General features: G+C 38.7%; 1 protein-coding gene across 1 annotated transcript in view; it reads right to left on the minus strand.

Annotated features, from left to right (window-relative positions):
* Positions 1-674: 674 nt before the first annotated feature.
* Positions 675-15,428, minus strand: part of LOC131365810 (ankyrin repeat domain-containing protein SOWAHB) — a 37,938-nt gene continuing 23,184 nt past the window's right edge. Inside the window, 8 exon segments of the mRNA XM_058409680.1 lie at positions 675-1,534; positions 2,157-2,243; positions 3,272-3,344; positions 4,016-4,102; positions 5,025-5,051; positions 11,383-11,484; positions 12,568-12,624; positions 14,314-14,418. Coding sequence (XP_058265663.1) covers positions 1,356-1,534; positions 2,157-2,243; positions 3,272-3,344; positions 4,016-4,102; positions 5,025-5,051; positions 11,383-11,484; positions 12,568-12,624; positions 14,314-14,418 — 717 coding nt within the window. The 3' untranslated portion in view covers positions 675-1,355.

Raw genomic sequence — 15,428 nt, forward strand, 5'->3', positions numbered from 1 at the left:
CTTATCCTCCCAACACCCCCGTCAGAAGACAAGGCCCCCAAACCACTCGCATGTCCACCCTCTCAGCCCTCTGATACCTCCGAGCCGCAAAAGCAAGTGCTGCCCTTTTTAGCGGCTAAGCTGGAATTAAGGGCTCAAGCCTTATGGAGGGCCAACAGGGCCCATATTTACTCCATCTGGGGAGCTCAAAGCCGAGCGATTGAGGTGAATCAAAGGCAGGGTGAAAAGAAAGGAGGGAAAAAAAGAGGTTGGTCTTTTCTGTCTCGCCGATTAGCTGAAGGGAAGGTGGGAAGCCGCGCAGGGACCAAAATGGGAGATCTGATAGGGTGTAATCTTGTTAGGATCATGCATGAGTGGGATGAAAAGACGGAGAATGGCATTTATTATTATAAGTGTTCAGGAGCTGATTGGGAACAAAAAGCCAGTACCTAAAGCCCAAATTTACCCATGATACCTATAATTCTCTCTGAGTAGAAATTCCTTAACCGATATTTCTTAAATGTTTATCATATTTCTTTTGGCTTTCTTTAACAGCTTTGTTTAACTATTATTTTGCAGGGGTTTATTCATTTTTATTCCAGAATTAGTTTTGTGGAGAACCTGGCAACAGTGACCCTTAGATAATCAGAATAAATGTGAGACAACGTAGACAAAACACCCAAAGCACACAGGAGTTAAAAAAGAAGAAGATTTTTTTGTTCAAGTCAATTGGAAAAATATCCATTACAACATTTTTAAACACATCAAAAAATAAGCAAACTCATTTTACACTTATAGCATAAGGCACAGATTAAGTCGTTGTCATTTTGGTGATATTCTAATCACACAGTCACAAAAAAAAAAAAAAAAAAAATTTGCACACAAATTAGAGTCACCTTAAACCAGACGTTACTGGTGTAATACTTTTCATTTACTAGTAATAGCAAATAAACTGATATATGGAAGAAAAAATAAAATACATTTTAAAAGGTTATGTGAAGCTTAAAAATAACAATGTGGTTCTGTAGGCCTTAGAAAACAAGTAGCAGCATGAGAACATCAGTATATATTTATCATTAACAAAATAAAAAAATAAAACAGATTATATTCTCATCAGCCCGTATAACCTTGACCCTCATATCACGTGAAGTCAAATAAAAAAAAAAAGATACAAGAATGAAAACAAGGGGAAAACAGGGCATTTTTAGAGTGTAAAACCTCTAATACAAAGCCATAAATAAAACATTAATCGCGTAATATTAAAGCATAGCTACTGAATAAGAAATGTAGAGTATTTGTGTGTAAAGAACAAATACCACAAGGGAACAAATTGTACTTCTGTGCTGTTTGTGTTGCTGTATAACGGTGACGAGAGTTCAGCGAGAGAACTTCCTGGTTCTAAACGCAGGGACGATGAGCTGATGTGGGACGCTCCTCTCCTCCGGGACGGGCGCCAGATCTTCTGCAGAACCCCATTTCTTCCGTGAGTGAAAAAGTGAAGTTAACTTCCTGTTGCGGTGCTCGGTCACCTGCGCTGGGCTGTGGTATCCGGCATCTTCAGAACAGGAAAGAAAACAACTCAAAACCTGAACTATATATTACTCATATGTTACTTGAAAGGGTCTCACCAGTAACACCCCACCGTAATCCTGAAAGGCTTCAGTGGGCTTGTATTTTTATAGCGAATGACTTTATCCAGAACTAAAACCTGACATGGTGCACTAGAAATTCTAGAAATCCTAAAATGTTCATTCACGACAAGTCCTACTATTTATGCATTTATGGCTACATTTAGAGTAACTTGCAAAACAATTTAGTCAGCTGTATAGTCCTTCCTTCACCTTCGATTTTTATTCTCTAAGTTAATTACACAACCTTGTCAGGTTACAGAGAAACCTCAAAGCCCTCGGTCCTGAAAGACTTTCCTGTGTACAAAAATACAAAAATAATCGACACCTCCAGATAATAATCGACCAACCAGAAACCAGAATTCATCAAGTGTGTTAAATGTGTACTGAAACTGACTTCAATCCATTATGATGAGCATGAAACACAATCGGTATCATCTGTGGTCCAGAAGCATCCCACTCCATACAACAATGTTCAATCAGTGAGTGACCCAGCCCTATAAATACATAAAAAACACTGAGAAATCCGGTATGGCTGTGATTACTCACTCAGATCACTGCTCTGCTCTGCTTTCTGTATATTCAGGTAATGGGATGCTAAGTGGCCGCTGTAGTCTCGCACGTTTTCCTTAGCACCTGATAGACAACACAGAGCACCAGTATAACAGATTATTATTAGGAATACCAGCAGTAGTAGAAGTAGCATTTCTTTCTTTCTTTTTTTTATGATAGTATATGAAAAATTACCACAAACAAACAGTTTAAAGAAAAATAGACATAAAAGTCAACTACTGAAACTATTGAATTGTGGGAAACATTACTGTAAACAAATAAAAGAAATCATCAATAAAGGTATGAGAAAAATTCGATGTTTACACCATAGTAATTATTTCTATTACAGCAACTCATTACTCAGTCATAGGTTTGTTTTAATAATATTAACAATACAAATAAAAATAAAATGTATTATAATAAAAAAAACAGAATTTAAAAAGTATACTCCACACTCTAGTGTGAGTGCTGGACAGTGAGAGGTTTCTCGATTTGAGAAAGTCTAAGCGCTGAGGATCTCTGTAGAATGACATACTGTATTTTCATAGGAGTGAAAAAAAGAGCAAGACCGATATTCTAAACTCTAACTTGTTTCGCAGTCGTCTTGCAATATGAGATACAGTATTAGATGTCATTACTTTACACTTAAAAAAAAAACTGTAGTCACTGCTGTAGCATAAGAGGAATAAAACATTTTGGACCTGAGTTACTAGAAAATCATCAGCTTTGCTTGAGATCACATCACAACATCCTGTTGCTAATTATTTTCCTTGATCGTGATTTAGTCCTTACATAATTCATTTACTTTTGTAGAGGGAAGTGATTGTCTTAATGTTGATCAAAGTAAACATGGCCTCAGTTGCTGCCAGATTTTTGAAAGCTTTTTCTTCCTTTTAAAGAGAGAGTTTCAAGTAAATTTCTATTCTCACTACAGGAAATATGTCAATAAACATGTCTGTGATAATCACAAATACTCTACACATGTGGTGGATAGGGATTAGCCTGAAAAAAACAAAAAGCATTCCTTTAAATATGTTAATGTTAAAATATCACAGCGTATTCAATCACAAGTCCATAAAAACATAACTGTAATTCTGTGAACAGAGGCTTACCGTATGTCTGGATGAGTAGATTAAATATATGCATATGGCTGTGTAGTGCAGCGATGTGTAAAGGTGTGTATCCCTGTAACCAGAAAGGTTTTTAGTGTCATTTGAAATCTTTATAAGAAAGAACTAACAAAATTAAAAACAACAAACTCTTACACCCTGGAGCATCCCAAGCGGCGAATCCATCCAACACGCAGAAATCAGTGAAGAATCAGGAAAGGAGAAAAAGACAGAGAGATGGAGGGAAAAAAAAAACGAGAGGGTGAGAGGACACAAATTAGGTAAGGTTACAGCAACAGACCCTAATGACAGCATGATAATTGCCTGGTAATTCAGTGCAATTGCTCCTCTCAGGGCCCAGCTATTGGAATACATGAGGACATTGTTTAGGGGAAGTGATTAACATGACACAGTTTGATTTATGAACATGCGCTGTGAAGCAGAGACTGCGTTCATTTGTACAGCTGGGTTTGGTGCGTTCCCTTTGAGAGAAGTTATGTCAGAAGCTTGGAAAATAGGCAGGCATGCGAGAATGGCGTCACTGTACCTTACCAATTTCCCGTACAAACAGAGGGCAAACCGGGGCAGTTACTTACATGCTGCAAAAAAGACGGAAAATCATATTTGTTGTTTAATTAATGAAGCGTCAGGATAATAAATGATACTACCAAAAGTGTGTTTTAAAAAGGACAAATAAACAAGGTTACACATTGGACTATGGGAAACTTTCTACTGTGTGGGACTTACAGCTTTGGTGTTGACGTCGGCCCCTGCGTCAGCCATCACAACAGCCATGTCCTCTTTTCCGTGTTTAGCAGCCCAGTGCAGAGCGGTCTGAGAAACACAGACAGCCCTCAGTTTAATATATCACATCTGCAGTACTGTATATACAGACATGATACAATGTTACAGCATTATTGTAGATTTCTAGGACAAATAACAAATAATATTACAAACTTGTAATAAAAAATACATCTACATACTGTATGTGGCTGAAAGTAAATAATCAATTTCTAATCATATAAAAGCTGTAGAGCCTTTGTACCCTTTGTAACTTTAGAATTAACTCTATTATTATTATTATTATTATTATTATTATTACTGTTATTATAAATTATATTAATAATAAGTATAATAATATTAATAATTTATAATTATCATAATAATTAACTATAATAATTCCTGCAGCAAAGAGTTTATAAACTTTATTTAAAGCTACACAATACTATTGTCCATTTATTAGAGCCAGAGAGATTTTTTTACTCCTTATTATTATTATTATTATTATTATTATTATTATTATTACATTCCAGTTGACTTTATATTAAGCTTTACAATATTAAGGTTTACAATAAACACATTCAAGCCAAGTGAGCAATCAAGCAAGAACTCAGTAATAGATATAATACTTTTTAAAATGATGGGTTGTGATTTCCACCAGTGCAGCAATGCTTTACTCTGAGAACTAGTCATTTAGAATCCGTGTAATTAGGCCATACTTTCTATTAATCAAAAAGAAGAATCAAATGGCCAATAATTAAGACTTATGATATACACAATATATTGCCAAAAGTATTCGCTCACCCATCCAAATAATCAGAATCAGGTGTTCCAATCACTTCCATGGCCACAGGTGTATAAAATCAAGCACCTAGGCATGCAGACTGTTTTTACAAACATTTGTGAAAGAATGGGTCGCTCTCAGGAGCTCAGTGAATTCCAGCGTGGAACTGTGATAGGATGCCACCTGTGCAACAAATCCAGTCGTGAAATTTCCTCACTCCTAAATATTCCACAGTCAACTGTCAGCTGTATTAACCCTTAACCCTCTCTGCTCCAGAGGCGCCGTATCATGGCTGACCCTGCGCTCTGACCGCAACCTCCAAGGATGGGATATGCGAAGAAAGAATTTCACTGTGCTGTAATGTACATGTGACAAATAAAGGCTGTTTCATTTCATTTCATTTCATTTCGTTTCATGTATTATAAGAATGTGGAAGTGTTTGGGAACGACAGCAACTCAGCCACGAAGTAGTAGGCCATGTAAACTGACGGAGCGGGGTCAGCGGATGCTGAGGCGCATAGTGCGAAGAGGTCGCCAACTTTCTGCAGAGTCAATCGCTACAGAGCTCCAAACTTCATGTGGCCTTCAGATTAGCTCAAGAACAGTGCGCAGAGAGCTTCATGGAATGGGTTTCCATGGCCGAGCAGCTGCATCCAAGCCATACATCACCAAGTGCAATGCAAAGCGTCGGATGCAGTGGTGTAAAGCACGCCGCCACTGGACTCTAGAGCAGTGGAGACGCGTTCTCTGGAGTGACGAATCGCGCTTCTCCATCTGGCAATCTGATGGACGAGTCTGGGTTTGGCGGTTGCCAGGAGAACGGTACTTGTCTGACTGCATTGTGCCAAGTGTACAGTTTAGTGGAGGGGGGATTATGGTGTGGGGTTGTTTTTCAGGAGCTGGGCTTGGCCCCTTAGTTCCAGTGAAAGGAACTCTGAATGCTTCAGCATACCGAGACATTTTGGACAATTCCATGCTCCCAGCTTTGTGGGAACAGTTTGGAGCTGGCCCCTTCCTCTTCCAACATGACTGTGCACCAGTGCACAAAGCAAGGTCCATAAAGACATGGATGACAGAGTCTGGTGTGGATGAACTTGACTGGCCTGCACAGAGTCCTGACCTCAACCCGATAGAACACCTTTGGGATGAATTAGAGTGGAGACTGAGAGCCAGGCCTTCTCGTCCAACATCAGTGTGTGACCTCACAAATGCGCTTCTGGAAGAATGGTCAAAAATTCCCATAAACACACTCCTAAACCTTGTGGACAGCCTTCCCAGAAGAGTTGAAGCTGTTATAGCTGCAAAGGGTGGACCGACGTCATATTGAACCCTATGGATTAGGAATGGGATGTCACTTAAGTTCATATGCGAGTCAAGGCAGGTGAGCGAATACTTTTGGCAATATAGTGTATCAGGAAACATGACAGGCAAATGGCAGAGATTGAAAGAATTGTGTACATGCAAGCATACATCAATCTGGATCCTACATATTGCAGTGCATTAGGGATTTCAGGAGCTGCTTTAGAAAGTGACTTTAAAACAAAAGACTCTCAAAATAATTCACTGTGTAGATACAAATATAAAGATTTATATATTTAGAAATGTAAAGTATATTGATTTATTGAAGCACAAATTTCTTGACAAATATAACCCCACCATTAACAGTAATATTAAGTATGAATATTACATTGGTACATTGGTATCACAATGGTACATTAAATATGTACCATTTACTGAATAGAGTTTGTATTTCTCACCTGAAAACGGTCTCATAAAAGAAACATGACTGGTCTAATTTTTAACCTATTCGATTACAGTGAATATACATTTTTATTAAATTTTGTACATAATAAAGAATAAACAAAGATCAGCCATAACATTAAAACCACTGACAGGTGATGTGAATAAAATGGATTATTGATAGCAGCGGTCATGGGATGGGATATATCAGGCAGCAAGTGAACGATCATTCTTAACGCTGATGTGTTATAAGCAGGAAAAATTCGCAAGAGTACAGATCTGAGTGACTCTGGCTGAATTGTGATGGCTATATGCATGTCCAGAACAGCATTTTTTGTTGGGGGGGGGGTTCCTGGTATGCACTGGTTAGTACCTACCACAATTCACCAGAGGTTCATCTAGTCTGATTCCACAGAAGAGCGTCTGTAGCCCACATTGTTTTAAAGGTTAATGCTGGCTATGATAGCAAAGTGTCAGAACACACAGTCTATCACAGCTTACTGTGTATGGGACTGCATAGCTGCAGAGTGTCCATGCTGATCCATATCCACTACTGAAAGCACCTACAATGGGCACGTGGGCATCAGAACTGAACCATGGAGCAGTGGAAGAAGATGGTCTGGTCTGATAAATTACTCTTTTACATCGTATTTGAGACACTTACCTGGGAAAGACATGATATTAGGGTGCACTATGGGAAGCAGGTGGAGGAAGTGTGATGCTCTGGACAATGTTCTGCCGGGAAACCATGGGTCCTGGCATCGTACATTTGACATTTAGCACCAACTTAAATATTGTTGCATACCAAGTAGACCTCTTCATGGCAAGGGTATTCCCTAATGGAATGGTGTCCTCAGATGGTTTGAGGAACATGACAAAGAGTTCATCTCCAAATTCCACAGATCTCTATCCAATCAAGTATTTGTTGAATGTACTAGACAAACAACACACAACTTACAAGAATTAAAGGATCTTATGCTAACATCTTGAGTGCCAGATACTTCAGTCTTGTGGACCTACACAATATTAGGCAGGTAGTTTTAATGTCATGGCTGATCTGTTGTAGCACATTCATGAAAAGTTTCTGCTTTATAATTGTAAATATAATGTAAAATAGAAGTACAGTACACTTAATGTGCATCTTTTTTCCGAAGGATGTGGTTAGCTCATGTAAAGAATAAAACAATAAAACTGTAATGCAGCCCAGAATGAACTGATTTTCTCGTAACTATGTTCCTAGAACAGCATGTTGTCAATAATTACAACTTTTTTTATTTGTCTAAGAATGACACGTCATATTTATCATCTGTTTAGTTTTTTTTTTCATTGTGGAATGTCCATGAAACCACCTAGTTCCTGTTCTCACGCTATAGGACTGTCATTCTGTCTCTTACTGTTCAAGCTTTTTACTGAGAAATCACGAAGTGTTTTCTCATTATTACAAAACATAGGCACTGGAGACTTCTTCAATATACGTGCAATAAATGCCTCCTTACAGAAAGATTCTACATAACTTTTCTTGTTAAATAATATATATATATATATATATATTTTTTTTTTTGTGACTCTTTTATATTATTGAACTCTATTATGTCCCTGTGTATGAGTTGGTATATAGAATTATAAACAATGCATTAAAATGTACATATTACATATTAAAATGACTGATTTGTTATAAACCATTTTTTTTAATTAATAAATTGTGATTTCGTTGACAATCACAAAATTAAAAGATTAATAAATATCTGGTTTGGAAGTTCAACAGTAATGTGATACAAGATTAGTTAAACTAAGTGGCTCGTTGATTCCTTCTTTAGTTAAGATCACAGGTCTAATCCCTAACAAGGCTTTCTGGGAATCACACAATCCCTAGGCAACATGACCCGAGCTTTAATACGAGAGCTATGCTCAGTTTGCTTTTCCTGGCTGCTCCACGCTCCACGACTCCCACAATGCCAGAAACAGACACAGCCATGGGCTTCCATTGGTCACTGGAGGAGGGGCCCAGCTGTGCACGGAGAGGACGGGTTCCTGCCATCTAATGGCAGCCTAATTACAAAACAACAAACCAGTGTGCCCACTGCGGGGGAAGCTGGGGCCTGTCACCCAGCGTAAGATTGATGATGTTGGTATGACCCTGTGATGGAGGACCCACCCAGGCATCAGCCCACTGACAAGCCCATCAAGAAGACACAGGGCCACCACACACACACAAACACAAGCTGAAGCTACAATAATGGACAAGCACAGAGAACAGAGATGATGGATTCTACATGGACAAATCTGATGTTGAACAAAACACTCAGGCTAAAATAGCACAAACTAGAAAGCAGACAGCTGCACAATAATCACATGTATACTCATGCTTTCATTTGTTCAATGGTTAGCCAGGTTTGTACCTGCTATATTTATCTATATTCATCTTCAAAAAGTGATCGTAAGAACTGTTATGTTCTAGTCCATAAATTGTTAAAGGAAGTAAATAATTTGGGTGAATCGCTGAATTATAGTAAAAAAGAATAGAATGAAACTCTTTTGTATGTGTATTAACATGATCTGCTAATAACATGTTTTTTCCTTTTCTATCGCTTATTTCTGTCGTTCTAAATCATTTGCTAGTGGAATTCTGCTACATTAAGAGCTTGTGGAAATTGCCAAAACAGCTGTTGTTACTGTTTTTTCTCATCTATCCCACTGTATATGTCCTGCTGCAGTGGGACGACCCTCAGCCCCTCCTCTAAGCTCGGCCCTTGAGACAGATTGTGATAAATGGAGTCTGGCTCTTCTATCTACGGACCCATTGTCCTCGCTGTCACACTCTCGAGACGGATTGGTCATCTCGCCGTTTGAGCGACAGGCCGACAGTTCTCTGGGGGCGCGGCGTGACGGACGATGGCCAACAGGATGTGGCGTCTCCTGTCCTTATTTCTCAACTTCCTGTCTAGACCCTGTGGGGTGCCCCTTTGGCCACACCGAGTAAAATACAACATCCATGTCCTGTTCTAGGGGGACTATTAACAAGAGGCACAAAGGGATGCACTGCCACACATATTCACGACATCTTTTAAAAGGGAGGAGATGGGAAAATGATATACTTACAAACTGGAGGAAGGAAGAGTCGGTCCAGGACAACAGGGAGGGGCCATGGTATACACGACATGAAGGGATGACAGAGAGAGAGAGAGAGATAAAAGGAGGGGTTAAGGGATGGATACAGGTGGCTTTTCATTCACACGTTATCTTGCACTATCCATTGACAGACAGGTCCAGCTTGCAATGCTCAAAGGCGAGGAATGTTTACGCTGCATCTGGGATGGCGGCCGTTTATTTTTCGGGTCACCCTGCGAGAGGTGCAGCTGGAATTCCAACCCCCCTTTCCCGACATGGAGCTTCAAACATGTGAAAGGAAAACGCAGATAACGCTTGTGTCAGGTTACCTGCCACTGCTGCTACAGTGCGTTCTTTAGCACTTTGCTCAAGGCGATGCTTAACCACTTCGAGGAGCATCAAGGAGTTAAGCCAAAGCCGAAGAAGAAGAAACAATCGCTCAGGGGAAGAAATGAGCATCCCTGTCAAGCAGTGGCTAAGCTCTGATATAAAACCTCAACAGTCACTTAAGTAGCAACACTTAATGACAAACAGGAAATTTTGAAATCAAGCCGGCACTTTGCCAACTTAATAAAAGTGCTGGATTGTCCTGCGTGACTTGACCAGCTTGGCATGCAACTACAGGCTGGCAGGCATTGGAAGGGAGGGAGGGCATCAAAGCCACCCGAGGTCAGATTCACCATTGTTCCCCAATTAATCCTAGCCTGCGCTTTCAGATTATCTTTAAGTGGTTGAAGTCTTTGAGGTGGCACCTAATCTCCCCTGTACTTCAATGCTTGCTGTTGTATCTTGTCCGGGTGGGGAAGGGAGAGGCTTAGTGGCTCTTAGAAGGTGGTCCAAGCCAGGACACTGTGAGAACTCCAGGCCAGGGAGGGACAACAAACACTAGGGCAAAGCTCTTAAGCGCACATGGAAGGGAGGGAGATGAGACAAATAAAAGGATTTGAGCTTGTTTTGAGGGCACAGGAGCTAAAAAGCCATCTTTCATAATCCTTTTGATAGTAGGCCTTTGAAATGTAAGCCTGGAACAGACCCCCCCCCTCCCTTTGCGTTCCTTCACTCTGCACTTGAAGAAACTGTGTAGTATCACAAAGTTACCGGGAAGAGACATCACCAGAGGTCAGGGATGAATTACAGCCCATAGATCATTTTGCATTCATCAGCCAGTGAGAATGAAGATAAAATGCAATTTGCTGTTACTCACCCCCTAAAGGTTTTAGTCACCAACCGGGGAGAAAAAAAGAAAAGAAAGATATTATTAGCAAACCTACAAAATCTAAACAAAGTTATAACAAGAAACCGAATGATTAGAAGAGCAGGAACTTACTGAGGTAAAATCCTGGTTTGGTTTGAACATACAAACAAACAAACAAAAAAACATACAAAGAAAAACATTATCAGGAATTTTCTTGGGTTTGATTTGTTAATGACATCGTAGTAATGACAAAGTACTTTGGGTCTATTCAAAATGATCTACAATTTCTTATTTTAAGATTACAATAAACAAAATAAAAGATTTTTATGTCTATTTCTAGATATCTGTATAAAAAGGCAAATGTATCTGTCAAAAATAAAAAATTGTAAACTTAAAAATAATCAAATATGCCTAGATATAGGCTTAATAATCTTATGGTTACCTTAGAAAATTGTACAAGATTATTTCTGAGCTACAGCGTAAGGCAGTAAAAGTAAAACCGGTTACTTTTTTGTTGGCCAGTGAGGCGTCCTGTTTGAGCAGCTGTCTGAGGTGTGAGAGTTTGCCACATGCTGCAGAATAGATCCACTCTTTCTCAATAGGATCCAGCTGCAATGACGAACACAAGGAGATCACACTCAGGTAAACATCGCCACTAACATGACATGTGCAGAAACTTCATACTGCTGTTTAGAGAGAGGACACAGCTGCATCACGGCATCAGACGTCACGTGTACGTCACAACGTCATACGTAGTAATGGTCACACTGACACATCCGGTTACAGATGTGGCTCTAGACTCACTTTATAGTAAGAGTCAATCGAATGTTCTGATTCTGTACAGGTTTTCAAAATGGTGTATTGCACAGGGCCGTACGAAATGGGAACAGACTTGATGATGGTGTATAACACACAAGAAATTCAGATAAGGGTGATTTGGTGAGATAACATAGTCATTGTGATAATTTGTGCCAAAATACACTTTTCTGCAGTATTATGGATACCTTGAAAACATTTAATGTTAAATAAATAATTTGATGTTAAAATTAAAATAATTAATCATTAAAATTGGAGCTTTTTTTAATGTATATATATATATATATATATATATATATATATATATTAATAATTTGCACAAAAGCATTGTATATGTAATGCTTTGTAATGCTTTTGTAGTAAATAATATATTAATATATAAATAAAATAACATATGCATTTATTGCGATCCATGATACATGAATCATGGAAACGTCCTCAGAGGATATTTTTATCATATTGTCCAAACCCAACTCAAATACACATCAACAATTAGATCAAATGACACTGTAAAGTTTTCGATTAGAGGATGAACATCATTTTAATTCACAAAATATAATCCCAATGTCCAGTTTTGATAAAGGGTATGTACTACTATTGTATTTCTAAAGTTTTTATATTCTTTTATTTTATTTTTTAAAATAATATATGAACAGTAATTGATATGGTGATGGCGTTTTCTGTGAGGAGAAAATTATTTTACATTTCGGAAAGGAGTCATATATAGATATACTGCAAGAGATATCATGCATCGAGCAGTACTATATTTTGTATACCATTATATTGTATATTATGTTTTGCATTTTCTATTACTACAAGCACTGGCATTCATTACAAAAGGAGAAGCTTAACACTTCTCTTTAAAATGACACTTACGGCCACAGATGCAGAGCCTACACTACCCGTAGATTCCTCTTCCTGCTCCGATTCTGACTGGAAACATGAATAGAGAGAGAGAGAGAGAGAGAGAGAGATGGTAAGTTTTTTCTAATACAAAAGAAACTTTATTAGATCTACTTTATTAGATCTCTTGTTGATCTCCAATACACAATATCACTTCCTGTAATAGGTGTCCGTGCATCAAAGCAGCAAGCTTTTGTGTGTGTGTGTGTGCTACTAAATGCATTTTCACCACCATTGTGCTGCGTAATCAAGTGATAATGTGTGAGACTCCTTATTTTGTTGTAAGCACAACAAACAGACTATAGACATCAATACACACTCACAAAAAAAATCAAGAGGAAATGAAACATGGCTTCTGGTCAAACAATGGACACCACAGTAAAAAAAAAAAAAAATTCTGGGAAGTGATACAGTGTGAAACAAACAAGTAAGCAAACAGAAGTCAAATGATGTAAGGGGTATTCAAAGTAATAAATACCCTAGAGGAGAGAACACAGGGGAAAGACAGGTTTCCACCCACTTTAAATAAGACAAGGCCAGGCATGCGGTCAAAGCCCGAACAATTTGCTTCTCTGAAAGCTAAATTGCTCACGTTGTGTATTTTTCTGTTTTTGAAATTATGCTCACAAGAGGCCAGCACTTTAAGAGGGCCAATCTGGCTGGATGTAGGGTGACCGACGTGTCAGTCAATGTACTCGTGAGAGAGAGGAAAATAGAGCAGTTTGCTGATTTTAGAGAGCAAGTGATTGCTAATTATTCTGAGAGCAGGGGAGCTGCGGTCAGCCAGACGGAGAGCAAACACACACTTTCTTTCATGTGCGCTGTGCTAAGTGTCCAAACTGTCCACTGTAAACGGCGCCACATTTAACAGCTTCAGCAGGCGTTGTGCCACATGACTTTTCCACTGGGGAAGGTAAGACAAAACGTGCAACAGGTAACTACATCAATTATTAACTGTCAAGGTCTGAACATTCGCACCCGTCCTCTGATCCAGGTTTTGTAAGCCGGAAAGCAAACAAGTGTTGCCATGGAAACTCACTGTAGGAACTTTTACTTTGTTAAAAATAAACATCTTCATATGATATACGGCCTGGACTGCATTTTCCATTATGCATAATTATGTTCTGGCTTTTGATTCCAGGGAAGAAGACATGCTCACATCACACGAGCAAAAAAAAAAAAGTGCTGCATTTTAATATTTATTTCATTTCATATATATAAATATCTGCATCACTATAATTTTAATATTTGTTTATTTCATAATTAAAAAATTATAAATTCATAAAGCTCGCCTTCCAACATATCCAACATTTTATTGTTTGATTTCATTCATATTTTATTCTTGCAATGTATCACAAATTTTATGATCAAATTAGACTGGATTCTTAAGTGAATAATTGAAGGTCAGTTTCTCCTGCTTGGGCTGCATATTTTTTAAACAAAGCGTTTTAAAAACCAGACATGGCTGCACCCAAAACTGATATGCATTCGAATAGTGGAAGAAGAGAGATGATTATTTTCTCTCTAATGAGGCAGAGCATGTTGCTGTTTTACACAACAACAGAGAGCATCTTTCACATGGAAATACAAAGTCCTTTCATGCTGTTCTTCTACCGCAAGCTCGTCTAGTAAGGCTACATGAATCGATCTGTCGCCCTCTGCTGGTTAAACACAGCATTACACGATTGGTACAGCTGAATTAAAGTGCTGTTCGCTTACCTTTGATCCGGAGTCCTTTTCCAGTTCATCCTCTGTTTCTATGGGTTCAGGGTTCTCCTCTGACAGAGGTTCTGGGTTGTCCACTGCCTGTTGGTCAGCTTTCACCTGATTGTGGACAAGATCCATTAGCAAAAGTGATGTAAAGAGCTACATACAACATCCTTGTCCGCACAGCTAACTCTAGACACTATTGATGGACTAATTGCATACTCACGTGTGATATCTACACACAGGCTGAGCACCAATTTCAAATCATTTGCTTAGGAAATAAAGTTAAATAAGGTGTGCAAATTTGTTTTAACTGGGCTTCTGCTCAACAAAATAAAACTCTTATTTTGAAACTGCTAGTGCGAATTAGTATTTTAATGCATGCACATTTTAATTCAAGTCTTCATTCCGAATCTAAAATTCTCAAATTAGAATGACTCTAATACTGCAGTCTGTTATTTGTAACAATAAACAGGAAACAAGACCTGGAAAAGTAAACAGGAAACTAGCTTGCTGTACTGTTAAACTTCACAAACCACAATTAGCAACACACTGCAGTCCTAGCCTTTTTTTTAAGCATGCTTCTGGCTCAAGCAAGCCATGCACATGCATCGTTTTATTCCAGTTTGGTCTCTTATTCATCAAATTAGCTCACATTAGGCTCATTTGCCTTGCTCTGAATCATTTCAGCCGAAGTGACACACCAGATCTCTCGTCCAATTCACACCCAGGCTGAAAGAATAGCTCTGACAGCAGTTCCAGGAAGGAAATTCACACTTAGGAAATGTGGCATGGCTGTTAGCCTACATAACTGCAGTTAAGGACAGTTGAAGAGTAACACAAAAAAGCTAGAGCTTTTCTCTCTATTTATGAAACATAAAATGACAGCAAACACAGCAGTGGTCTGGCAAGCCCTTTATTTTTGTACTTTACAGTCTGATCTTAATACTCATTTACCCATCCTGACAACCATCGAACTCTCAATCAATACAGTTTTGTTTAGCATTGTTCCTTTCATCAAAAGACCCCAGTATATTGACCCCAGCATAATTATTAGTCGTTAGTCAGAACCCAGACGCACACAAGCTAGCTGGCATCAATCACACCACAGAGAGTGTGAAAACTAG

This window comes from Hemibagrus wyckioides, linkage group LG15, assembly GCF_019097595.1.
Source record: "Hemibagrus wyckioides isolate EC202008001 linkage group LG15, SWU_Hwy_1.0, whole genome shotgun sequence".
Taxonomy (NCBI): Eukaryota; Metazoa; Chordata; class Actinopteri; order Siluriformes; family Bagridae; genus Hemibagrus; species Hemibagrus wyckioides.